The sequence below is a fragment of the Condylura cristata genome, unplaced genomic scaffold, assembly GCF_000260355.1.
Source record: "Condylura cristata isolate star-nosed mole 26May11 unplaced genomic scaffold, ConCri1.0 scaffold00008, whole genome shotgun sequence".
NCBI lineage: Eukaryota > Metazoa > Chordata > Mammalia > Eulipotyphla > Talpidae > Condylura > Condylura cristata.
The window spans coordinates 22083306-22107528 of record NW_004567109.1 but is presented as its reverse complement, the minus strand read 5'-3'; the positions used below and the strand labels follow the sequence as shown (position 1 = coordinate 22107528).

The window sequence follows — 24223 nt, the reverse complement described above, 5'->3', positions numbered from 1 at the left end:
GGTCCGAGTGAAGATGTCCATCCTCCTTGCCCTGTTCCTTTCTCTCTTGGTGCCTCCTGAACAGTGTTCCAGGGTGCTGCACCTGGATAGGGCATCTGGAGCCCTGCACCCCCAGGGCTGCTCGGCCCAGCATGCCCCAGCCCTGCACAGGGACTCTGCCGTGGTCCCTCCAGCCCCCCTTCCTCTGGGCTTAGGCAGTCAGTTGGAACTTTATGGAAGAGCAATGAGAATAATCGACTAACAGGTAACAGCCTTTAACTCAACCAGGAAGTGCTCGGTGGAAGAAGCAGGGCCCACGAAATGAAGGTGACTGTTAACACTAGAGCTGTGGCTAGAAACCAGGGCCCTTGTCTTGGGGTTCTCACCCCCCATCATCTTCCTCTCTGTAGCAGCCCCCTTGCTTCTCTGGAAGTAGCAAAAGGTTCCAGTCAGGTGGCCTGGGTTGGGTCGCACCTGTCACCTTGGGTGCCACAGGTTCCGTGAGATCAGAACACCCATCGGCTGAGTTCCGTGTTTCCCTTAAGGGTCCCCACCCAAACCCCTCTGCCTTTTTGGAGAAAAAAAGACCTGGTCCTTTTTTTGCTGGTCTGAGAGCAGCCTGGAGCTCTGGCAGGAATACCCCATGCTGCATGGGAAGGCAACCAGCCTCTCTCCAGCCCCGTCCTGGGTTCCTCCAAGCCAGCACGGCGCCCCGGCGGGTCCCGCGAGCCTGTCCGGGGCAGAAGGGCTGCAGACCTGAGCTTGCGCTGGGCGTGGGGTGGGCGGGCTTTCCACACTGCCTGCCGCCCAGGCCCCGGGCTTTGCTCTCAGTGATCAGGGAGTGTGCCGAGCTCGTCCTCAAATGCTCATAGAGCCTTCTGGAAGAAAACGCCTTCTAGAATCAGCAGTGAGCAAATCTGAAATGGTTGAACTCTCAAACTTCGCGACTACAGAGAGGGATCTGTTAGGGGCTGGTTTCTTGGCAGTTGAAGCTGAGAAAGCTCACTCCGCACACAGGGGAGTGGGGAGAAGGGGCAGGACAGTGAGACTCCTGTACCTGCCGGGCCTGGGTCTTCCCGAAGCAGTGGGCCACCAGCTGCCGGCCCCACCAGGCTGCCGCCGTCTCCGCCCGCCCCTCCAGCTCTGGCCCAGGCAGGGCGCCTGAGCGCTGAGGCCCGGCCTGGTGGTCCCTGGGCCTCGGTCACCACTGCCTGGCTCCATGGGGCCAGCCCTTCCTGTCCGTCTCTGTCTGCCTGTCTGTGTCTCCGTCTCTGTGTTAGACGTTGTGACAGCAGCTCTGGCCCTCCCGCTAGCTGAGGCGTGTCAGTGGGTGGGGCCAGAAAAGGCCCCCCGGGGGTACCTGTGGAGGTCTGGGGGTGCCACTTTCTCTTCTCAGAGGTTCCCAGAGGCCAGCGTGGGCCAGGCCAGCCCCTTCGTCATCGCCTCAGGGGAGAGAAACGGCAGGTGTGAGCGGGCCTTGGGCACAGTGGGCCGCAGGGTGGCGGCAGATGGCCAGGCAAAGCCGAACAGGCCGGCAAGGGTCAGAGGCCGGTTCGGGCCAGGGAAATGCCGCCTCCTCCGAGTCTCATCATTTTCCATCTGCTTGTCTTTCCTCCTCATTCCAGGAATGTCAGGCTTCCGGGGTGGGGGCTGGGCGGGGCGCGGGGGATGGGGAGAAGCTGGGACAGATGTGGGGAGCTATGGATTCTGCTTGCCAAGCCAAGGCCTTGACAGGCATTCAGATAGAAAAAGACCCCTGCGGCTACTTGGTCACCTCCCCCCAGTCACAAGGAGGGGAGAGGCCCAGGGAGGGGAAGTGGGAGAGGTGCTGGGGAACACTTGGGCCTGCTCACCCCGTGTCACCCCTGTAACCACAGCGCCTAACCAGACAGCACCTCAGCCTCTCTGGCTCCTCCCTGCAAGCTCCAGGGGTGGGGGCAGAGGAGAGGCTCCCTGGGGTCTTCCCTTGGGAGCCCCTGAGCCCAACGTGAATGGTAAAGTCATGTGCATCTCAAGCCTCATCTCAGCATCTCTCCTCTCACCCCCACCACTCAGTGTGGCTGGGTCCCGGGTCCTCGGTCAGGGGTAATTGCCATGGGGAGGGGCGCAGCGTGGTGGGCGTCTGTTCTACAGCGTTATCTTATCTACTCTCCTAACACCCCCAACAGGTAGGTATGGCTGCATTTGCTAGAACTGGGTCTTACAGGTCACGAAACCTCGAGTCGACACAGCGAGCGAGGGCCCAGCCCAAGCTCAAACCGAGGCCCAAGACCGCCAAGCCCCTAGACTCCGCCGGTGTGGAGCAAGCAGCCCCGAGAGCTGGTTCTAGAGGGGCTAAGGCGTTGGTCAGCGGGCGCCCCCGCAGCATCCCGGTGGCTGAGACAGTGACGGCGTCACCTAGGCTCAGTTAGACCAGGGGAGGGAAACGGGGTCTGCAGCGGGGTGAATCACAGGGTCGGCGAGGTTCCCTCCTGCACTTTGCTTCTGTGTTGGAAAGAACGTTCCTGCTCTGGCCACTGCACGCATGCGGCACCTAACTGGGTCGAACAGAGACCCAAACCTTCCGGGCTGAAACGTTCGATGATGGCCGAGCCAGAACGAGAGGTGTTCGCAGTCCTCGGTGGTCTGAGGTCTTCGGGGGCACAGTGGGCCGGTTCCAGACCTTCAGGGGGGAGTGAGCGTCTCCGGCCCATGGGGACCCCTGGTGCCTCCCAGCACCTCTTGTCCTGCTCACACCTGTGAGGGCAGAGGCATAGGAATTGCCGGGGGCCCTCTGGCCCTGGGATGACTCTGGAAGTGGCTCCTTCGCCAGGAGCAGAATAGCCAGGTGTCTGTCCAGTCATGGGAGGAAAAGCTGATCTGACAGCGCAGAGCTAGCACTAATGAGAGGAAACACAGCTCCTCTTCATCCCCGCTGCCGGCGCCTGCGCACCTCGGTGAACCCCAGCTTAGAGTTCCCGTTACCCATTCAGTGACACCCTAAGACGTTCCCTTAAAACTCTGCAAGTGATTCACAAGCACCCCTGCCCACCTCTCTCTGCTCCCCCTCCACGGTCATGTCCTGCAAGCGCATCCTACCCGCCGTCTCTCTCACGTCCTCCCGGTGCTCCCGGGTCCTGGTGCCATCCGGCCGTCTCCCCTCCCGTCCTTCGCCCACGCCTTTATAGAGCGTCGCCCAGCCGCCCTGCCCTCCGCTCCACCCGGCCTCCATCCCTCTCTAGATCTCCGTCCTGCTAACCCTGCTGACGCATTTCCCTCTCACTGCCCGTTTACTGAGGCCATCCACTCTCCTGTGCTCATCTTTCTGCCGTCAGCATCTCCTCCAGGAGCCCACTCCTCTGTCGCCACCCCGTCCTTCTTCACTCCACATGTTTCTTATCCACCCACCACCCACCCGCCCCCGTGCGTATATATTCCAGGTGTCCATCCTTCCAAACTTACCAGTGAATAGGATGAGTGAGTCGGAGCCCCTCAGAGGACTTGTAATTGATATGTGGACCACTGTAGAGCAATATAGCAAGGTGCAGAGCCACCGTGAGCGTGTTTGGAGGTGGCTGCTAGCCTGAAAGAACACCCTGAGGCAGCTGGCCGCACCCCTCGGGGTGGCTGGGTGCAGCACCCCTCCTTCACAGCGCCCATCTGCAAGTGCTGTGCACTCGGGTGGGGGGAGGGGGGAATGGAGGTTTTGCTACTTTGGTCTCAGCGCCACAGAGCGGCCACCCTGCTCCGCGGGGCTGGTCTGACCACCCGTTCTCAGTTACTCCCTGAGGGCCTTGGAGGTGTGCAGCCTGGCGGAACCTTTGCCAGGCTTCCCTGTGTGCACCCCACTGTGTGTGCACAGCACGGGGACCTGGAGGAAAAATTCCCCGGGAAGGGACATGACTCCTCATGAAGCCCAGGGCTGTGGCCCCCGGTCCCTGTCCAGCGCTTTCCTCCACCTTCTGCTCCATTTCTAATGCAGCTTTGGTTCCTCTTCCCAAACCCTACGGTTCTTCCCTGTGGGCTGCCCCAGATGTCTCCTCAGCCAGAAGAGAGACCTCAGAGCCTCCGCCGTGCTGGCTAATGGGGCCTTTGTAGTCCCAGTGTTTGAGCTGGCTGACACTCCTGCTTGGTGCCGGTCACCCACTTAAGTAAAACCAAAAGCAGGAAAAACGTATTGCACATAAATTGTCTTTTAATTTCTTGCTTGTTTTTTTTTTAACCAGCATGTCACTTCCTCATTATATCCTCGGTCACCTCATGGCCCCAAGCCCCCCACCTGTCTCCCAGGCACAGCCTTAATGACATCTATGCCTCATATTCCAGCCTGAGAGCCTGGGCAGAGGGAGGCCCCGGGCCTGCCCAGCTCCTGCAGCTGGCCAGGTCTCAACGGGTCTGGAAAATCATGGCCTGCCAGCCAGGCACTGCCTCTGCGTGCCCCAGGCCTGCCCCCAGCCCTCGGCCGAGCCTGAGTCAGTTCTCATTTCCTTCCAGGGAATCTGACTAAGCACATGAAGTCGAAGGCCCATAGCAAAAAGTGCCAAGAGATGGGGGTGCTGGAGGAGCTGGAAGCCGAAGAAGGTAATGGACTGCTGACCGCCACCTGGCCTCCGCCCCATCTCCCTCGCACCCTCCACACTCGCTCCTCCTCCTTCCCCTTCTGCTTCCTTTCTGCCCCCTCCCCCTGCCCCCTCTCCCCCTCCCCTTCCTCTTCTTCCCCGGCCTTGTCCTCCCGGTCTCCCCCTCGCTGGGAGACAGAGGTTGTGTTCACGGAGGCATCATCCCTCCAGGCCTCCTGTGTGCTGCACAGCCGTTGTGACTGTGGTCCGACCACTGTGCACGTGGCCCCCCGGCACTCCCAGGGGCTCAGTTATGTACGCTGGATAAATGAACACATGAGTGACTATAGCAACATCGGCTGACCGGCCACAATTTGTCAGGCAGGCTCTGAAGGCGACCCCAGCAGATCTGCACAACGACACTGAGGCACATAGGCTCCACAGCCACGTCACACCTGCAGGCTGTGGCCTGGCCTGACGCCAGGGTCTTTCGGAGCTGCGAGGCCCTCAAGAGAGCCAGAGTCAGCCTTCCCAGGGCCCCCTCGCACCCCCTTCCAGCACTGCACTCCGGTTGCTGTTCTCCATCCACAGCTAGAGGCCTGAGTAGACAGGTCAGAGGAGGTGACTCAAAGGCGGCGGTGGCCTGCTGGGCAGCCCCCCTCCCTCAGCACCCAGAGAGGAGACCCAAGGGGCTTTGGGGTGCAGATAGAGGGCCAGACCCCACAGCAGGGGGTGGCCTACACCAGGCAAACCTTTGACCATATTGCCTAGAATCAGAGTCAGGGTTAAAAAAGGCGTATGTGTGTCTGTCCGGCCCTCTGTCGTGTTCTGCTCTTCTTTTCTATTTTGGAGATACATTTACAGTCTGGCAAAAGTTAGGCCATAGGTCCTTTTAGTTCATTAAACCAACTTTATTGAGCAGAACACAATGTACTTGGGGCTCTTTCCCCAAATCAAGTTGGCATGACCAGACTTATTACAGTGTGCACAGCAGGCCATTTCAGAGAATCCTCATCATGGGGGAGGCACTCATGTCTCTCACCCTGGCTGACCCACCCCAGTGCCTGGTGGGCTGGTGTGGCCGCTGAAGCCAAGCCCGGAGTCGGGGTGGGGGTTGAGGCTAGCATGTTGCAATTGGCACCACTGTAGGTATCCCCCTCTGGTCCCTGCCCCTCTCCCAGCCTCAGTTTCCCAATGAGCCAGAAGTCCAACTTTAGGACGAAGTCCACGCATTCCTTCCATTCTGGTGCCAGAGGGGAACGGGGCATTCAACAAAGGTGCACTAGGACAGGGTATGAGGATAATGGTGCAAGACCAGAGAACAAGTGAAGACTGGAAGGCGGTGAGCGCCTCGGCAAGGGGTCAGGGAGCCAGGCAGAGTCCGGGAAGGGCTTCCCCCGCAGGGGAAGCTGAGGTCAGTGAGCGCTCCAGCAAGTTAATTTGGAAAAGGCGAGCTGAGTAGAGATGGGGGAAGGGGTCCAATTCTGGATACATTCTAGAAAAACAGCCTGCATCTTTTGTTAACACACTGTGGGGAGAAGGTGGAGGGGGGAGCCGAAGAAATGAGGAACCAAGGGTAACTCCCAGGCTGTGGCCTAAGCCTGGATGACAGAATGATCAGTTCCATAATGAGTAAGATTCAGACAAAATTACATCTGCAGGATGACTGCCCCCTGGTGGCCAGCGGGCGCTGCAGTCCTCCCTGGGTAGCGAGGTTGAGCAGTAGCGCCACCGTGTGGTCAGACCTCTTGGTGTGCCGCAAGGTCACCTGTGAAGGCCCAGAACTGGCTGGCTTTGTGGTGTCCTGGTGGTGATCCCATCAGTGGCCGGCATCTCCACCGGGAGCCTTGAGTTTGGACTTCCCAGACACGGGCATCCCAGATAGCCTTGCAGGAGCCAGATGTAAGGGGCCTGGCAAAACCTGCTTGGGAAAGGGGAACCCTCAACTCCCATCACTTTGTCTTCAGTGAAAGGGTCTTTAAGAGGCCTCCCAGCAGGATACCTGGAGATTCCAGTCCTGACTGCCACCCTCATAGCACTGCCTCTGACCTACCAGTCTGCTGAGATGGTGGGGTCCTTGGGATGGGAACAGCCGAGGCTTACTGGGCACTTATAGGTGGAAGACCCTCACCGTCGCCCCCAGCAGCTTCATCAGGCTTTTATTACCCTCACACTCATTCACAGATGAGGAAACTGGAAACAGAAAGTACATTATCCAGCACCACGTAGCACTTAACCCCTGTGCCACAAGGGAGGCCCACACAGCAAGGAAGGGATGCAGCTGGGATTCCAACCCAGACCATTTCCGGCTTCTCGATGTGTAGAAAGTATTTTTAAACTGGCAGTGTCATAAGACAGGGCTGAGTCCTGTCACAATACAGTGGTTGAGTTCTGACTCAGCCACTGCTCCTGAGTGATCTTGGGGAACACTGGCCCCCTCTGGACCTGGATCTCCCCTTATGTAAATGAGGGGTAGGGCTAGGAGAATTCCTGGCCCCCCTAAGGTTATGTGCAGGGAAATAAATGCTTGGGGCAAACGTGCATTGTGCTTTGCACCCCAGGCCCGCCCTCACCCCCCAGGGCCTCACCTCACCTGCTCCCACTGCCAAGAGCCCCCTGCCTTCTGCCTGCCAGCCCCAGCTCCACCAATGGTGTTTGACACACAGCCTTCTGCACACGCCCGCTGCCCATCCCCTGCATCTTACTGATGCCTGTGGAGCCATTTTGGAAGTGCTGGCTTTCTGGCCCCTCGGCAGGTCAGCAGGCTGGGGTTTGGAAGTCTGCTTGCACCGTCAGCTTATGGGTCCTGCTCTTGTGGTCCGTAGCGGGATGAGGGCTGACGTGTCTGAGTGAGCTGGGCTGGCTCAGCCCTGATACCAGCACTCACTCTGTCACTCACTCTGACTGACATCATCACACTCCAGCCCACCTAGGGACACCCAGCCCTTCAGGAGTCTGCCAGGGGGGCCAAGCTTAGCAGGGGCTTCCGCTGCTGCCCCTCTCAGATGTGCCCAGCATGTGAGAGGCCACCCAGCTGCTTGGGGCTGCTTCAAGAGAAGCCGCACCAGTGACTGCTCTGGCGAAGCCCCACGCTCCCAGCTGGGAGCTGCCCGGATCTTGCAGGGGCCCAGCGCCTTTGGACGAGAGCAGCTGGATGGGGGCCTGCTTTATAGCCCGAGGCCAGCTCAGCCAACACTGCACGGAGGCCTGGGCCTGTCACCTGCCAGCTGCCGTCACAGCGGCCAGCGGCCTCCCGGCCACATGGGCAGATGTGTTTCAGGCTGACTGCAGCTCAGGGCTACTGTCTCGGCCAGCATGCCTGAAATAGCAGATTTCATGGATGTATTAAGAGGGACCATGATTACTCGAGCCCTGGCTGTGTGCTAGGGGCATATTTACTGCGCTGGGTAAATCCTGTGGGATGAGAGTATCATGTCCAGTTGACAAAGGGGGAGACTGAGGCACAGCAAAATGATGTAACTTGCACATGGTGGAGCCAACACTGAGTTAGTAATGGGGGAAAAAAAAAAAAACCTTGAATTATTTGCTGTAGGTACCTTACCAGGGCAAGTTAATTTCGCCTACCTCAGTTTCCTCATTTGTACCATGAAGATATGTACAGTGCTGACCTCACAGGCTTCTTTGAGGACTAAATGAATGAATCATGTGAAGCCTTTAGACCTGAACCTGGGATAAGGTAGTTACTGTAGTTGTTCACCATGATTATTGACAGAGTCTTCCTCAGATCTGCTATATCCCGCATCTTCTCAACAACCTTGCTGCAGTGGCTACTTGCAGACCAGAAACTGGGGGTGGAGAGAGGGGCTGCCTTGGGGGCAGGCGTGACCCTGAGTCTGCTGTCTTCCCCGCAGGAACCAGTGACGACCCATTCCAGGACTTGGAAGGGCGAGAGGGCTCAGAGGCCGTGGCCGAACACCAGTTTTCAGACCTGGAGGACTCGGACTCAGATTCAGACCTGGACGAAGATGAGGATGAGGAGGAAGAGGAGAGCCAGGACGAGCCTTCTGGAACGTCCATGGAGGTGCCTCGACCAGGCCCACCAGACTCCTCGCCTGCTCAGGGCCCTCGGCCCCCAGACAGCGCCTCTGGTGACCAGGCCACTCAGGGCAGCTCGGTCTCAGAAGTCAAGCACTCGGTAGCTGGCAGTTGCTCCCCATCCAGCCAAAGCATCCTGTGCCTCCCCCGGCCGGGACTGGCCCCTTCAGGCCCCACGGAGAAGGACACAGGCTTGGCCCTGAGCCCCAAGACGACGTCCCCAAGAGGGTCGTGGTCCCCAAGCAAAGAAACGGCCAGCCGCCCACCGCTTATCCACAAACACTCACTAACCAAGAGCGACACGTCTCCCCAGCGATATTCACCGGCCCGAGAGTCACAGGCCGCAGCCCCAAGCCCTCCTGGCACCCAGACACGGCCTCATCCTTGTGGAGCTCCAAGACTTGAGCTATCTCCGCTCACCTGCCGCCCCCCAGGAAGGCATCTACCCCCTGAATGCGAGAGTGCCACAGACCCAGGCCCCCCCAGATACTCGCCCACCAGGAGATGGTCTCCGGGCCAGACTGAGTCACCACCGCTGTCAGCGCTGCCAGGAAAGTGGACCTCGGCCGGGCCCAGCAGCCCCTCGGCGGGTGAGCCTGGCCCAGGCTCAGGGCTGGCCCCGCGGGCTCTGTTCCTGCCCGCGCCTCTACCTCACAAGCTCCTTGGCAGAAGCCCCGAGACCTGCACCCCCACGTGGGTAAGTGCCTGCCCCAGTTCCTACCAGTGCTCGGGCAGTGGGAGGACTATTGGTGGGGTCAGGGGGAGACCCACAAGTACACTTCCCAAGGCTTCAGGCCTGGACCCGAACATCCCGGCCAGTTTGGGGGTCACGTGTGATAGCAGGTGTTTGCAGGCCCAACACGGGTGCCAGGAACCAGTTAATGTTGCCGTGAAAGCAGCAGAGCATGGACTCTGGAACTAGGCTACCAGGATCCAGTCCGGGGTCTACACTGGCAAGTGGCGTGGCCTTGAATGTGGGTGCAAATACTTATACCACCCTCCCGCGCTTTGAGCCACGGGTGGACTTAGCCACAACCCTCGGCCCCCCAACATCTGCACCAGCACATCAGAGACAGCACAGCCCATGCCAGCCCTGTCCAGCCATCAGTGCTGGCCCCTGCTGCCACCCTGACACTCCGCCATGCCACTGTGTCCCCACCAGCTTCATCAGTGTTGTCCCATCACCGTGACCGTTGCCACCACCATTCCCATCACTGCCATCAACACTGTCCCGGTCAGCACCGGTGACCCAGCACTGACACCACCACCGCTGGCAGCTTTGCCACCCAGCGCCTCACTGTCGCCACACTGTCAGGACCCAGCAGCAGTACCATCTGGCGCTTTCAGAGGCAGCTCGGAGAAGGGTGTCATATAGGAATGTCGGCTTGGTTTTTTAATTTGGGGGCATGTTAAAATTCCTGGTGGCAGCAGGAGGTCAAGAGCCTGGAGTAGGAGCTCACATCCAGTGCTAAAGTGGGGTCCAGACCACCCCAGGAACAAGGGAGGTGGTCAGCCAAGAGAGATGGGCCTGGAGGGCAGCAGAGCCCGGGCTGGCCAGGGCAGCGCCTTCCTCTGGGGATAGGAGTGCTGGCCGGAGGCAGGGAGGCTGTGAAGCCGGCGTAAGTGGGGGGCTGGGGGCTGGGGACTGGGCTGAGCCTGTCCCAGACAGCACAGTCAGGAAGGGGCAGCACCCGGGAAGGGAGCTGGGCTGCGGATCGGGACGGCTGAGCTGGGGCTTCCTCTGTGCCCCGAGGTGCCCGCTCCTCGCCCCTAGACCTCGGCTCTCCCTGGCCCGGCAGGTAACCCAGCCTTACCCTGTCTTGTTTTCTGACTCCAGCAGAAGGCCGAGTCCCGAAGTCCCTCCTGCTCACCTGGCCCTGCTCATCCTCTCTCCTCCCGAACCTTCTCCGCCCCCCATGACTTCCACGGCCACTCCCCATCCCGGACAGAGGAGAACATCTTCAGCCACCTCCCTCTGCACTCCCAGCACTTGGCCCGTGCCCCGTGCCCCTTGATTCCCATCGGTGGGATCCAGATGGTGCAGGCCCGGCCGGGGGCCCACCCTGCCCTGCTGCCGGGCCCCGCTGCGGCCTGGGTCAGCGGCTTCTCAGGGGGCGGCAGCGACCTAACAGGGGCCCGGGAGGCCCAGGAGCGAGGCCGCTGGAGTCCCACCGAGAGCTCGTCTGCCTCCGTGTCCCCCGTGGCTAAGGTCTCCAAGTTCACACTCTCCTCGGAGCTGGAGGACAGGGACTACCCCAAGGAGAGAGAGAGGACTAGCAGGAGCCTGGGCAGGCCTCCTGACTGGGGGCCCCGTGTGGCTGAGGTGCCCACAGAGCCCACACACAGACCCTGTACCCCGCCCGAGGCCTTGGCCTGGCCACCCCAGGGCCACCGGCCAGCGTCCTGGAGCCCCCGCTTGGAGTCACCACACACGGCGGCTCACCCCAAGGCCTCTGCCGTCCCACCGCTGGACCGAAGCAGTTCCGTGGGCTGCCTGGCCGAGGCTGCCACTCGCTTCCCTGCCCGGAGGAGGAGGAACCTCTCTGGGGAACCCAGGACCAGTCAGGGCTCCCCGGAGCCCTCAGGAAGTGGGGAGCTTGGGGCATCTCCGCGCCAGCCAGAGGGTAGGGGCTCCCCAAACACGTAGCCTCTCTCCGGCCCCTTCAGCTTCTGGCTTCCGGTGTTCAGCAACAGACGTTTCCAGACAACTTCCTGAATTCGCCTTGCTCCCGTGAGCGCCTTCTGCCACCTGTCCATCTGTCCACCTGTCCAGGCAGCCTCTGCTCAGCCCTCATCTGTGACGTCGTTCCACGTATGCAGTTACCTGTGCCTTTTCTATACTTTCTGTTGCTTGAAAAGAAACAAAACACATCACACACATGCAAAAGAACCCACAAGAGTTTAAGGCTGTGAATATTTTGTGCTTTTTTGAAAAAGGATGTAGGTGGTGGCCACTGCCCTCCAAGGCTGGCCAGAGGCAGCCCATCACAGAGGGAAAGGGCATGCACTAAGGGAGGAAAAAAGCAAGAATTTTAAAATATATATCATTAAATATAAACGCAAGCTCTCCTATGTACAGATCTTCATGGTTCCTATTTATTGTTGCTTTACCCCACCCTGGCTAGTAGTCAGCCCTGTCACCAGCCCAGAAAGCCCAGTGGCCCCAGGCAGAGGGACATGGACCAGGCAGGAAGACCCCACTCACCTGTATGGACAGGCTCAGAAAGATCCAACTTTCCCCCAAGAACAAGAAAATGTTGCCTTCCCAGGACTTCATCACAAATAAGAGATGCAGGTAGAAGGTGGGACCTGGCTGCCTGCCTCAGGGCTCCCACATGGCCGGTGTCTGAGTCAGGACCCACCTGGCGCTGGGCCAGTGGGTGCCCAGATCCCACCCGTGACTGCACACGGCACCCCTGCTCCTCGCCCCAGCTGGGAAAGGAGCCCTCGGTTCATCTCCTGGTTCCTGAGCTTGCCACAGGCCATGCTCCCTGTTCTAGAAGCAGCCCGCAGGGCTGACGCGGCCGGATCCAGGCCCGGGGTGCGCAGCTCAAGGTGCAAAGCGTGGCCGTGCCAGAGGCCAAGGCTCAGCTTTCATGCTCGGTCCCTGGGGTCGAAAGGGCTGTTTCCTCTTTGCTGGACGTTTGCAGGGATCTCAGTCCCTTTTGTACAGCAGGACTGGCCCCCTCGACCCCACACACACTGTCCCAAGGATGTCCTGACACCATGCCTGGTAGGACCCTCTTGTGCCTGTTTGTGGGCTTAAATCTCATTAAAAAAATAAAAGGCAAGAGAGAGGGAGGGCTAAGATGATGTTTATACTTGTCCCAGGCCCCTCGGATTCGCTGGACCTAGAGAATTATTTCATAGTCCTGAGCAATTTGAATTCTTCTGTAAAGCCACCCAGACCAGCCTGTCTCCTTCCACATCCCCCTCTCCACCTTCGAGAAGTTTCCCAGCATTTCCTGGGGTGAAAACTCCTTTGTAAGAAAAATTATAGGCCCAGAAATGAACACCCCAAGCGTATTTACCCTGCTGAGGGAGAAGTGGGATTATCCCCAAACTTCCGGAAATTATATTCTTTGTCCTACAGGGGAGAAAGCACAGGGACCACGTGAGCCCACCCAGACCGGGAGCTGATGCCACTCTCTGGCCACGGGGCCTCCGGAGCCAACTCTGGGCCTCCACTGGGTGGTACTACACCTGCCTTGCGGGCGCTTCTGACTGTTGATGCTGTCAGCCAGGACGTAAGAAAGCGGGGAGGGCAGGGGTGCTTCCAGGGGTCTCTGGTCCTAACTCCGCCTCCTGCTAGTTCAGGACTCCCCCTGCTCCGCACCTGCTGGGTAGCCAAATTGGCCACAGGTCCGGTCTTCAGCCAGACCACCTGTTCACTTCCTTTAACCTCTCTTAGAGCTAAGCCGAGAGAGAGGAGGGTGATGGGAAGGGGCCCCAGGGGGCGGCGGGGCTCCAGGTTGCTCAATGGGCTTAGCCAGCTGTTCCTGGCTCTCTGACCCAACCTCTAGGACCTGCACCCATCCTGCAGCAAGTCCTGCCTCAACCATATTGGCACTCCCTGGCTGGGAGGAAGTGGGGAGGAGCCTGAGCTTCCCCTCCCCTGGCCTTCCAGCCCTGGCCTACTGGGCTGCCCAGTACTGGGTACCCCAAGCCCTGGCACCTGGCTGCTAGACTGAGGGCATTGCTTCAGCCCAGGTTTGTAATACTCTGGGCAAGATCTTCCAGCCTCAGACCTATAAAGCAGCAGGCTGGGCATCTGCTGGACCAGCCCCTCACCTTGAGGGTGATCATGCCCCTCCGCCTGGCCCTGCACCTCCTGGACGTGGGTTCCCTGTACTCCCTCCTGGGAAACCTAGTCATCCTAGGCCGCAGGGAGAAATCCTCATGGTCACTGGGGCCCACGGGCACAAGCAGGGGTAGCAGAGGCGGGAGTCGCTGGAGAGACAGGGACACACCGCGTGGGTGTGTGGCCCAGCACGGATGTCCTGGGGAGGGACTCCATGCCATGCCATCAGCGGGGCTGGGTGGCCTGGCACAGTTCTACCCTGTCTGCCAGTCTTCCTGCTCCCCCAGCGCGGAGCCCCGGCCCACATACACCTTCACAACTTGGAAGGCCGTGCTCCAGGTCTTGCCACAGTCCCCTGCCCCTGAGTTTCCAGTTTGATCCCTGCTGGGGTGTGCAGAGATGGCTCGGCTAGTTAATGCTGCCCCCTCTAGTCTCGGGTGTTGCTGGGGGGCGCGGGGTGGGGGAGAGGAGTCAACTTGCTGAAGTGTCAGAGCCAACCCTCCCCCCGGCAGGGGCTTCGGAGCCACCTGTCCCTCACACCCACTGCAGGACGCACTTCACCCGTGGCAATCTCGGGGTCACTCTGGGACTCACCCTCTTCCTCTCCAGGGCTCCTTTCTCCCTGCTTCCTGTTGCCGCAGAGATTCTCCCACTCACAGCTCATATCTCCTCTGAACACTGAGTCTTTCCAGGAACCTGACAGCAACAACTGCCCACTGTCCCTCTTCCATGACTTCCAGCTTCTAGACCCAGAGTCCGTCTGCCTCCCTCTGTGGAGAAAGTCGGAAAGAATTAGCTTCCAGATCCTTCTAGCCCCTTCTCCATTCTCATCCAGCCCTTTCACACTAGAACAAGCAATACGTCTGAGCTGAACTGCTCGCTGGTCCTTTCTCCAGACAAACCCTCTTAAAGCAAAGTTCTGCCTGGGCCACCATCCTTGGGGACAGATCAACAGCCGTGACCAGGGGAGAAAGTTCCAGAAGGCCTGTTCCACAAACTCTGCTTCTGTATCGTGAATCCAGTCTGCTTTCCATTAGCAAACCGCTTCGGCACTTCAGATCACTTTACTAAATCTAGTGTTAAGAAGAGAAGAGAAATGTGTAGGCAAATGTAAGATACATGCTCTCTGTAAGATAAATATTTGCCTTTTTTCTAAAAGGTGTATGTATTCTGTATGTGACATTGTCTGTAGAGAGTTTCTATGTTCTTAAACGGCAATACATTCCAAAAATTGTACTGTAGATATGTACAGCAGCCACACATGGATGGGGTAGTTTGCCTGTAATTTTATTTAAATTCCAGTTTCTACACTTGCATCTTGCAATGTCAGTATGGTGTATAGCAGTGCAAAAAAAAAAAAAAATCCACAAAAAATCCACGCAGGTCTAAAGCACAGAGTGTGGTGTACAAAAGGAGAAAAATGCTCAGTATTGATGTGTGACCTTTGTTGTAAATTACATCTGTACTGTGAATGAGAAGTTTTTACAAGTATAATAATTGCCTTTATTACAGCTCTGGCTATGTCCAGCCAGAGCGTATTTTTTAAAAAAAAACAACAAAAACAAAAACAAAAAAACAAAACAGCACGTTGGAATAAATTTGAAGATCCCAACACAGCCTGGCTTGCTCGACTCCTACTTACTCTTCAGGGTGTAGAATGTCAGAGCTGGGCACTGGCCTCTCACCTCAGTTTAACTACAGAGCTCCAGCACAACTAGGCCCAGAGGCGGCAAGTGACTAGGCCGCGGTCACACAGCCCAGGAGCCCTGTGCCCACGGCCACCCACGGGGCACCAGGGCCGCTGCCACGTGCCGTGGGCTCTTTTCTTACTCCTTAGGGTTGCTGCAGCGCAGAACCACCAACTAGATAGTGTCAAGTTACAGCGCTCTTCTCTCAGAGCTCTGGAGGCCAGAAGTCTGAAGTCAAGGTGTTGGCAGATCTGGTCCTTCCGGAGGCTCTGGGGGAGATCTTCTCCATGCGTGCTCCTAGCGTCTGGGTGTTGTGGAAAACCCTGGGCTTCCCTCCCTCCCATCTCTGCCTCTGCTACCACATCACTGCCTTCTCTGGTGTCTCCTTCCCCTTTGTCTTCTCCTCTAAACATGTCTCCAAGGTCCTTAACTTTATGACATCTGCAAAGACTCATCACATTCACAGGTGCTGGGGATTAGGATGGGGACTTAATTGGGTGGGGAGGGGGTTACCCTCTGACTCAGGTCATGACACAGTTACTTACTATGTGATCTTGGGCAAGTTACAGAACCTCTCTGGGCCCCCCATCTCCTAAATCTGTAGAGGCTTGTTCCAACACCATGTGGCTTGGGGTCTGCATTCATTTCTTAGGGTGTGAGGATTAGATGAGGTGCTGACTATCAGGGTGGCTAAGAGAGCTTGAAGAGAGTAAGCCTTCAAATACTCTTAGCATCTCTCAATGCACAGGGTGATTACAAAGATGAAAAAGATAGGCGGGTCCCTACCTTTTGTATTCAACCCTGTGTGCTGGGAGCCAGTGAGACACCATCCATGGGTACAAGATTGAGCCAAACTGACACAGTCCCGCCCTGGAAGAACTTCCATTCCAATGGGAGGAACCATCCTTAAGCAAATAATGATGTCATTAATCCTCTGTCACAGCCTTAACTGCTGTGGGGAGAGAACAAAGGCTCGGGAGTAGGATGATTGTGACTCACCCTGGAGACCTTTCCTGGAAAACTGCAAAGGGCCTGCCTGGAGGAGAAGTCACCACAAGGGCCAAAGAGGTGGATGGACAATCAAGGAGCCTGAGTCAAACACTGCCTGCAAGTTCACACTAAGAACCTAAGAGAGTCTGTTTCAGCAACTAGGAGTCCCCTCTGGCCTTGGGAAAAGCTGGCCAGGCACTGCTGGGCACTGTGCTCCAGGCCTTCATGGGTGCTGCTGGGTGTTTGATGGGGCTGAGTGGAAGGAGAGGTGATGGTGAAGAGTAAGGAGAGAGTAGGAAAGTGGGGCAGCAATCTGGACACCTTCCAGGAGCCTGGGGGTGAGGATAGAGGAGCTGGGCGGTAGCTAGAGGGGGCATGAGGTCTAAGGAAGAGAGCTGAGTATGTTGGGGGCTGATGGGAATGATGTGGTCAGAATCAAGCTCAATTAGGAGAGGCAGACACTCTCCCACTGTGGGACCCAAAGGAAAGTCAGCATGTCTGTTTAGTGACAGCAAGTGGACAGCCTTACGGCAGGGAATATTCTCTGAAACAGAGTGAGGCCGCCTGCAGAGAGGGGAGGAGGAAGCTGCAGGGCGGGAAGACCAGAGACATGAGAATGTGTGAATGAACCGTCAGGAAACAGGAGAAAGCCCAGGAAATAGAAGGCACCAGGCAGCACCAAGCCTGAGGGCTGCTTCTGCTCAGTGCGTGGTCTCCCGGAGCCCTATTGGGCACGGGATGGGCAGTCAGGTAGACTCGTCCAGGGTGGGGGTCCAGTCAGGCCATGGGACAGAAGGACGCAGCGAATAGGAGTTGGGGGTATTGCCACATGAAGAGGTGAGGTTATGGGCCACTGGATCCAAGGGCTCAGAAGGAAACGAACAGGAGGGGTGGACAATGGGGAGAGGCCAGTGGTCAAGTGACAGTGAATGGGGATAAAAATCAAGAAAGGAAGGTTGTGATTTGACCTAGCTCATTACTCCAGAAATGAGACAATAGAGGCGCAGGCAGTGTGGGCCCAGGTACGGGTTCCATGGAAGAGAGCACCCTGCAGAAGAAGAGACAGGAAGCTGGTGTCTCAGGTGCTGCATGCGTCATGCAGGTGGCAGGTGAGATCACAGCTGATGGATCTAGCCAGGAGCCAGAGTGTATCAGTCAGAGTGTATCAGTCAGAGTGTATCAGTGTCATCGTGCTGCAGAAACAAGCGCCCCAGAAATTCAAGTTGAATGCACGAAAGTTGGCTTCCCCCTCCAGTTGTTGCAGTTGGGTCAGCAGAGTTCTCACTGCAGCCCTTGGTGATGCAGACTCTAAACACTCTGTCCTATGCGCCGGGGCCAGAGGCAGAGGGAAGGAGGGAGCCATGCTTCCTGGCACTGACCACTGACTGCGTCTACCCGGAAACAACATCCCTCCACTCACATTTCATTGGCCAAAGCAAGTGACACAGCTAGGCCTAACAGCCACAACCAGAGATATTTGTAAATAGCCTTAATAGCAGTCACTCAAGGCTAGAACTTCTCGGAAGTGCCGGGAGAGGAGCTAATGTCAGCAACAGTTCACTGTGTGGGCAGGGAATGAAAAAAAATAATGGTCTGCAAGAGGCCTCGGGAGCAAAGATGGCGCCTGACATCACAGAGTGAGGAAAGATGCGGAACCACTTATGGAGCAGCCGCCGGGCAGAGTGCTCAGGAAGAGCCGGGATCCAGGCCGGGGAGAGCCAAGGCCCAGCAGGCCTGGGACAGTGTCTGTGCAGACCCCATGTCCCGCATGCCACAGCCTAATTTGTAGCCCTTCCGACCACTGGAAAGATGCTAGTTACTGTTCCCACTAGAAAAACACAAGTTCCAAAGACCCTGTCAGCCAAAGACGCACACCTGGTTAGAGGGGAAGTGGGCAGCAGTCCCGTCTGGCTTCCAGGCAGCTCCTCTGGGAGCCCTCAAGTCCTCCCTTCTGTTCATCCTGCACTCCAGCCCTGGGGGCCCCTGAGTCTCAGACTACTTGCCTCTTCTCCCCAGAGATAGGGACCCGAGACAGACCAGGCTGTGGGTCCTCCCTAGCACCTGCCTGCCTTCCAGCAGGGCCACGGAGCCACGCTGGGCAGCTGCACCTGGGGCTGAGCAGAGGTGGACCAGCAGGGCCAGGGCCTGAGTTCCAGAACTTGAGAGCATCAGAGGCTATGTGACCTCTCTGAAGGTCAGCCCCTGCCCTCTCCTAAAAGCCCACCTCGGGGTCTAAGGCTTGCCTGCCCTGCTGGGCTTTCAGTCCCCATTCAGGCCACCAGTTCTCCCTTGGGTGCTATCTAGAGCTCCTGAGTCACTTTCCTATGCACACACCTCCCTCCCATTTGACAGACAAAGCGTTGCATTCAAGATCTCATCCTGCCAAGAGGCAAGGTCACAGACCCCAGTTACAGCTGACCCAGAACCTTGGGGTGGGGGACTTAGGCTGTTCTCTGTTGCTGCTGGAGCCTTAGCCAAGCCTGGCCTGATCCCCAATTCAGGATTCAGCTGGTCTGCAGGGCTTGGAGCTCCTGCGCATGCTCCTGAACCCGACCATGGGACTTGGAGACCACACTCTTCCTGGAGATTGCTGGGGGCAGTCTAGTGCAGGCAGGAGGGGTCCAGAAGGTGGCTGCTCTTAAGACCTGGGGCATCGTGGATGAAGGGAGGGGCTGCTCATCACCTCTTCTTGATAGAGGAGGAAGATGAGGGTTCGGAGAGGTGAGGCTGTAGTGGTTGAGGAGCAAGAGTAGGATTTAAAGCTGGGTCTCCACACTTGGGAAATGGCTGACTTCCCATGGAAAGGGAATCTGAACCTCTTTGCTAACAAGCCTAGAACCTGGGCCAGGGTTGGGGCACCCCCCCCCCCAACCTGTGCCATCATCCCCCTGTCCCATCAGGCCTCAACCACTTTACAGAGACCCAGCTGCCCACAGCCCCCTTTTATAGATACAAAACCTGAGGTCCAGAGCCTGGAGGAGCTTGGCCTAAGGCCAGGCTAGGATTCCCGAACCCTCGGCAGAGCCACCTGCACCCCTCCTCTCCCCCAGGCCCAAGTTCAACTGCCCTGCCCATCTCTCCTACCCAGCTCTGCCTTTTTAGGAAAGGAAAAGAGCAGCCCTGGTGGCGGGCAGGCAGACGGGCAGGCGGGCACGCTAATCCACCAGCTCCCGGCGGCTCTGGTTACCGTGGTTTGGGGCCCGTGCAGCCCCAGCTGGGAGTGCCAGCTCAGCCAATGGGTGCCGCCGGCCGAGTTACCTGCCAGAGCCATACAAGGCCTTGCCGCGGCCCAGTCCCGAGCCGGCAGAGGGCAGCCCCAGTGCCGGCAGCCGCCCCGCCCGTGAGCCTGCCAGCCCGGCACGTCCTCGGACTCTGCCTAATCCAGCCTGGGAGTAAGCAGGAATGCGGTGCACGTGCACCAGGCCCAGGGCTCCCCAAGGTCAGGGAGGTGGCACCACCAGGTCAGAGGCCGGGACCAGGGCTTGGGCCCTCTGGCAGTGGGGTCAGGGATGATGGAACCTGGGCCTGGCCCAGGCTGAGCCTGTCTCAGAAGATGCGCCTCTCTTCCCGTCAGCCATTGTGTTGGCCCGACTGACCACTTGTCCTGCTCCATCTGCCTCTGGGAAGGGTCTCAGCAAAGTTCGACCCTTACAGTCTTCCCAGGGCCCAAGTGCCAGCTTATCTGATTCATCCTGGGGCTAAGGCTGTATGCGCCTCCAAGAGGTAAGGGTGCTCCTCAGTTTGTGCATGCATGCAAACATCTATGCTCCCCACTGTGTGCCTCGGCACTTCATGAGTCTAGGCTGGGGTGGCAGGTGCAGGTGGGGACAGCCCCTCCCCGCAAAGCCACTGATCTCTGTTTATAGCACCTCTAACTTAATGCTTTCCTGATCCCTGGAAAGTGGAAGTGTTGGCCTCATCTGACAAGCAAGGAAACTGAGTCAGAGAGGTGATCTGTTCAAGCTCAGGGTGCCAGGATGCAAGTCCAGAGCCTGTATCTAGGCCACTTCCTGCCCCTGTAAGGATTTCAGATCCCGGAGGGAGAGGGGCTGCCCCTTAGACTGAAGCAGGGATGAAGAACCGAAGTCTGATCTGCAACAAGGGGCCCTTTGTTCCTGAGTCGAATAGGTCCTTCCCTAGCCCCTAAGGCATCACCACTGCCCTGGCTGTGGCCACGCTGCCCACATTGGCAGGGGCCAGTGTGAATCTTCTCTGGCCACTACTGACAGTAGATTTGTCACGGAGGCCACTGGGTTCAAGCATCCTGTGGGTCCTACGTGGGCCAAGCTGAGCTTGGGGCCAGCACTGTGGTACTCTCCAGGGCCACCTGGCAGGTGAAGGAAACGTGCCGGCGTGGGGGGTGGAAGGCCAGGCTGGCATCGGCCTCTGTTTGCTCACCCAAGAAAGGAGATAAATATAGACACAGGATTACTCAGACAGCCTGGGAAAACCGGCTCCGAGCCTCTACTCCAGCCTGGCCCAGTCTCACCTTCACCTGCCTGCCCACTCGGTGCCTCCTGCCAGGCCTGCCCCACCTCCTCCCAGGACTTCCCACCTGGAAGCTCTGGGACAGCCCTTCCTACCTGCTCTCTGGGGCGGGGCAGAAACTGAGGCCTGGCGAGAGTAGGGCGCTGCCTGCCAGGCCGCAGCAACACAGAAGCCAGCGAAGGCAGGGCTTCCTGGGGCACTTGGGGTCGTGCCTTCAGGCCCAGGACTAGACCACTCCTCACTCAGTTTCCCTCTGGGACATGGAGGCTGGTGCACTGAGCCCTTGATTCCCTTGGGCCTCCCTGCATGCAGGATGGAGCTGGGGGCCACCCACTTCACTGCGGTTATCCAGCCGAGGCAGTGGGGATACGAGGGATCTCAGTGGGGGCTTCCAGGCTCCTGTTCTCCCAGGAAACGGCACAGTCCTGGGCTGCTCAGCTCACATGTCTCCATGGTCACATGGCGCCTGCAGCAGCTTGCTCTCTCCTGCTCTGCCTGACAGCTTCTAGGATCAGGCAGATGAGGATTTGAACGTTGGCTCGCTACTTACAGGCTGCGTGACCCTGGGCAAGTACCCAGCCCTCTCCAAGCTTCAATGTTCATTTTGATCCCTCCTGGGATTGGCATGATGCGCGTTAAATAGAGGAACAGGTGGGAGATTTACCCGTTAGTCAGGCAGGTTCCCCAGGCCTGGTCGCAGCCTGATGCCCTTCTCTGGCTTCTTCCAGCTCCCTCGGGGCCTGAGTGCTGCTGCACTGCACAAGACCACACTAGGCGTATGAGGCTTACACATGCCTCAGGTCCCACCCTGGGGGCGGGAAGCATGCACCCCGCTGCCCTCAGGCCAGTGGGACCCCTAGGATCTGTGAGTTCCTCCTGCACAACAGCCCCCCACCCCTCAGGCTGCATGCGTGTTCATGGACACAGGTGCCTGGGCCCCTCCCCACGCACCCCGCACACACGGGTGTCCCTGCACCCAAACACAGGGTGCAGCCACTCACACGTCTGACAACCATGCTCAGGCAGAGGCAGGTGCCCGCAGGTGTGTGCTTACACCGCTCTGCCTGCACGCATGCTCCCAGTCCCAGGGGTGTCCTGGCCAGGCTGGCCTGAGGTGGCCGTCTGCACAGCAGAGGAATGCAGACAGCTGGAGATGCTCTGCCAGCGGACGTGAGGGAGAGGCCCAGGGAAAACCACACGCACAGGAATCTGGGCAGGAGTGCCAGGCTGAGGCGGGGCCCTCAGGTGCCAGGAATTGTGCCGGCATGGGGTAGGGGGTGCAGACACTCCTCACCCCAACATCTATCACCCTTGTCCTCTGAGCTTCTGGGACTTGTGGGCCAAGGGCCTCACAGACTATCATCCTCTCCTAAGGCATCAGGTACTTCTGCCTGCCCGCTCTGGCTGTGCAGCAGGGTTGTCTCACTCCCGGGGCTGCCGCGGCCTGGTGTGAGCTGCAAAGGGCCAGGCTGGCGACCTATAGGAGTGTAGGAGTGTTGTTACCAACTCAAATCGGGGGGGGGGGGGTCTGATGGGGACAATATGGAAGTCACAAGAACACGTGACCCAATGGTCACCATGTACTGAGGTGTGTGCATGCCACTACCCCTGGGTGCTCGGGGACCCTAGCCCACTTACAGGTGTGGAATCAGAGGTGGGGTGACCCACCTGGGTCCCCAGAATGTAGCTCCTAACCACTGTGCCGGGTGACCTCTGCGTCTGGGGACATTTCAGGCCCTGTCACAGAGTATGCCAGAGAGGCCTAAGCATGCTGCCAGCCAGGAAAGTGCTGTGCCACCTGCAGGGACTTGTGCCGCCAGGGCAGTTCCTGCGTGTCAGCTGTCCCCAGGAGACAGCTACGCTGCCTGTGGGTATCCCAGCATGCAGGGAGGGGTGGGCAGAGCTAAGTGGGGACTTCAGCGTCTTCTGCCAGTGCCCATCACTGGGGGCCAACGAGGCTGGATAAGGGCCAAGTCAGGGTAGCAAGAGCGGGCAGGCACTAAGAGAGCATCACCAGGAGAGAGGTGGCCTCAGCAAGGCCAGGTCTGGGGAGAAGAGACCATCCCCACGGCCCCCTCTAGAATATATGGCCTAAGAGGGACAGAAACCAAAGAATTCCAGAACAGGAGGGACACCGGCCACGGCCCCCAGGAGGACCTAAGACACTCAGGCCAAGTGGACCCCCCAGGTCAGCCCTGCCTGTTGACACTGGTTTAGGAGGACGAGGGGGCAGGGTGCTGGTGTCTGAGACCTGGTGGGTGAGGAAAGGGGGCAAGGAGAGAGTGTGGGGTGGGGGAGCCCATCCAGACAGACTGAGGAGCCTCAGAGCTCCTTCACCCCAGTCCTGGCTACAGCGGCAGCACCAGAAAGAGGTCCGTGCCGCAGGAAGGAGGGCCCAGTCCCACGCTCCAGGTCCCTGTGGCTCCTGTGGTACTCAGCGTGGCCTAGGGCCGGACTTGGCGCCTCTGAGCCTGCTGCCACAGGTGGTAGTGCCCACCCCTCAGCCTTGTCTGCTCAGATGGCTCTGACCTGAGCCCTGCGAGGCTCCCCGCAGCTCCCAGAGCTGCCGAGGCCCTGCGCTCCTCTCCAAAGTGCATCTAAGCCGGAGCCCTCACTACTCAGCACAACTCTGGGCGAGCCGGCCCAGGCCCAGAGAGGGCAAGGGGCTTGGGCGAACACACAGCCAGCTGGCTGGAACTCACGGCCCTTTCCTTCTCCCACACAGGGAAGGGAACAGCCCCACCGCCACCACGAAGGGGCTTGGGCTGTCACGACCATAGATAGGGAGCCAGAAGCACCGAGGAAGAGGCTCCAGCCCCAGAGGTTCTCTCGAGGCCAGGCGTGGGGGCGGGGGGTGGGGAGCAGCGACCTGGGGCTGGGACCTGACGTGGGGGGCGCACGTGGCCTCGCAGCCCGCGGTGATGTCAGGCCCCGCCGCGCCCCGGTCCCAGCACGTTCGTTCGTGGAGCGCACATGGAGGAACAAAGCGTCCAGCGCATTCCTGCGCGCTGACTCACCGCCGTCACGTAGCGCGCTGCCGCCGCCGCCGCGGCTTTGCCCAAAATTGGTCGCGAGAAGAGGGCGGGCCTGCGTGGCCGCCAGCAGAGCCGCAACTCGCTTCCTCACTGGCCGCCGGCTCCCGCGGCAGCTCTGCCCCTGGCCCCCAGCCTAGGCTTTCCCGAAACAGGCAACAGACCAAGAGGAGAGGAGTCCCTGCCCCCCCCACCCCACCCCCCGCGAAGGCCTGGGCAGGGGGCAGACGGGAAGCCATCCAGTGGGGAGGGGGCAGGAGCTAGGGAGCGCTGGGGGAATCCCTCCCTAGAAGCCATCCAGTGGGGAGGGGGCAGGAGCTAGGGAGCGCTGGGGGAATCCCTCCCTAGAAGCCATCCAGTGGGGAGGGGGCAGGAGCTAGGGAGCGCTGGGGGAATCCCTCCCTAGGGCGCTGCTTGCCCTGGAGCTCGCTTTCCCCACCTGCTAATTGGGGATGCGCCTGGAGCAGTAGGAGGCACTTGGAACGAGTTGTCGCACCTACTTCTTATGAAGACCCCATCCTTATTTTACAGGGAGGGAAACTGAGGCACAGACAGTGACTTGCTGGCAGGTGCAGATAGGATTTGAACCCGGGCTGTAAATTTACAGAATCTACGCGTAGCCTCTGCATGACAAGCCTGTAGCGTCTAGCA

General features: G+C 58.8%; 1 protein-coding gene across 1 annotated transcript in view; it reads left to right on the top strand.

Moving 5' to 3' along the window:
* Window positions 1-14990, top strand: part of HIVEP3 (human immunodeficiency virus type I enhancer binding protein 3) — a 76477-nt gene extending 61487 nt beyond the window's left edge. The window contains exons 5-7 of the mRNA XM_012722313.1: window positions 4453-4539; window positions 8390-9270; window positions 10411-14990. Coding sequence (XP_012577767.1) covers window positions 4453-4539; window positions 8390-9270; window positions 10411-11220 — 1778 coding nt within the window. The 3' untranslated portion in view covers window positions 11221-14990. The remainder of the gene's footprint in view (window positions 1-4452; window positions 4540-8389; window positions 9271-10410) is intronic.
* Window positions 14991-24223: the final 9233 nt, after the last annotated feature.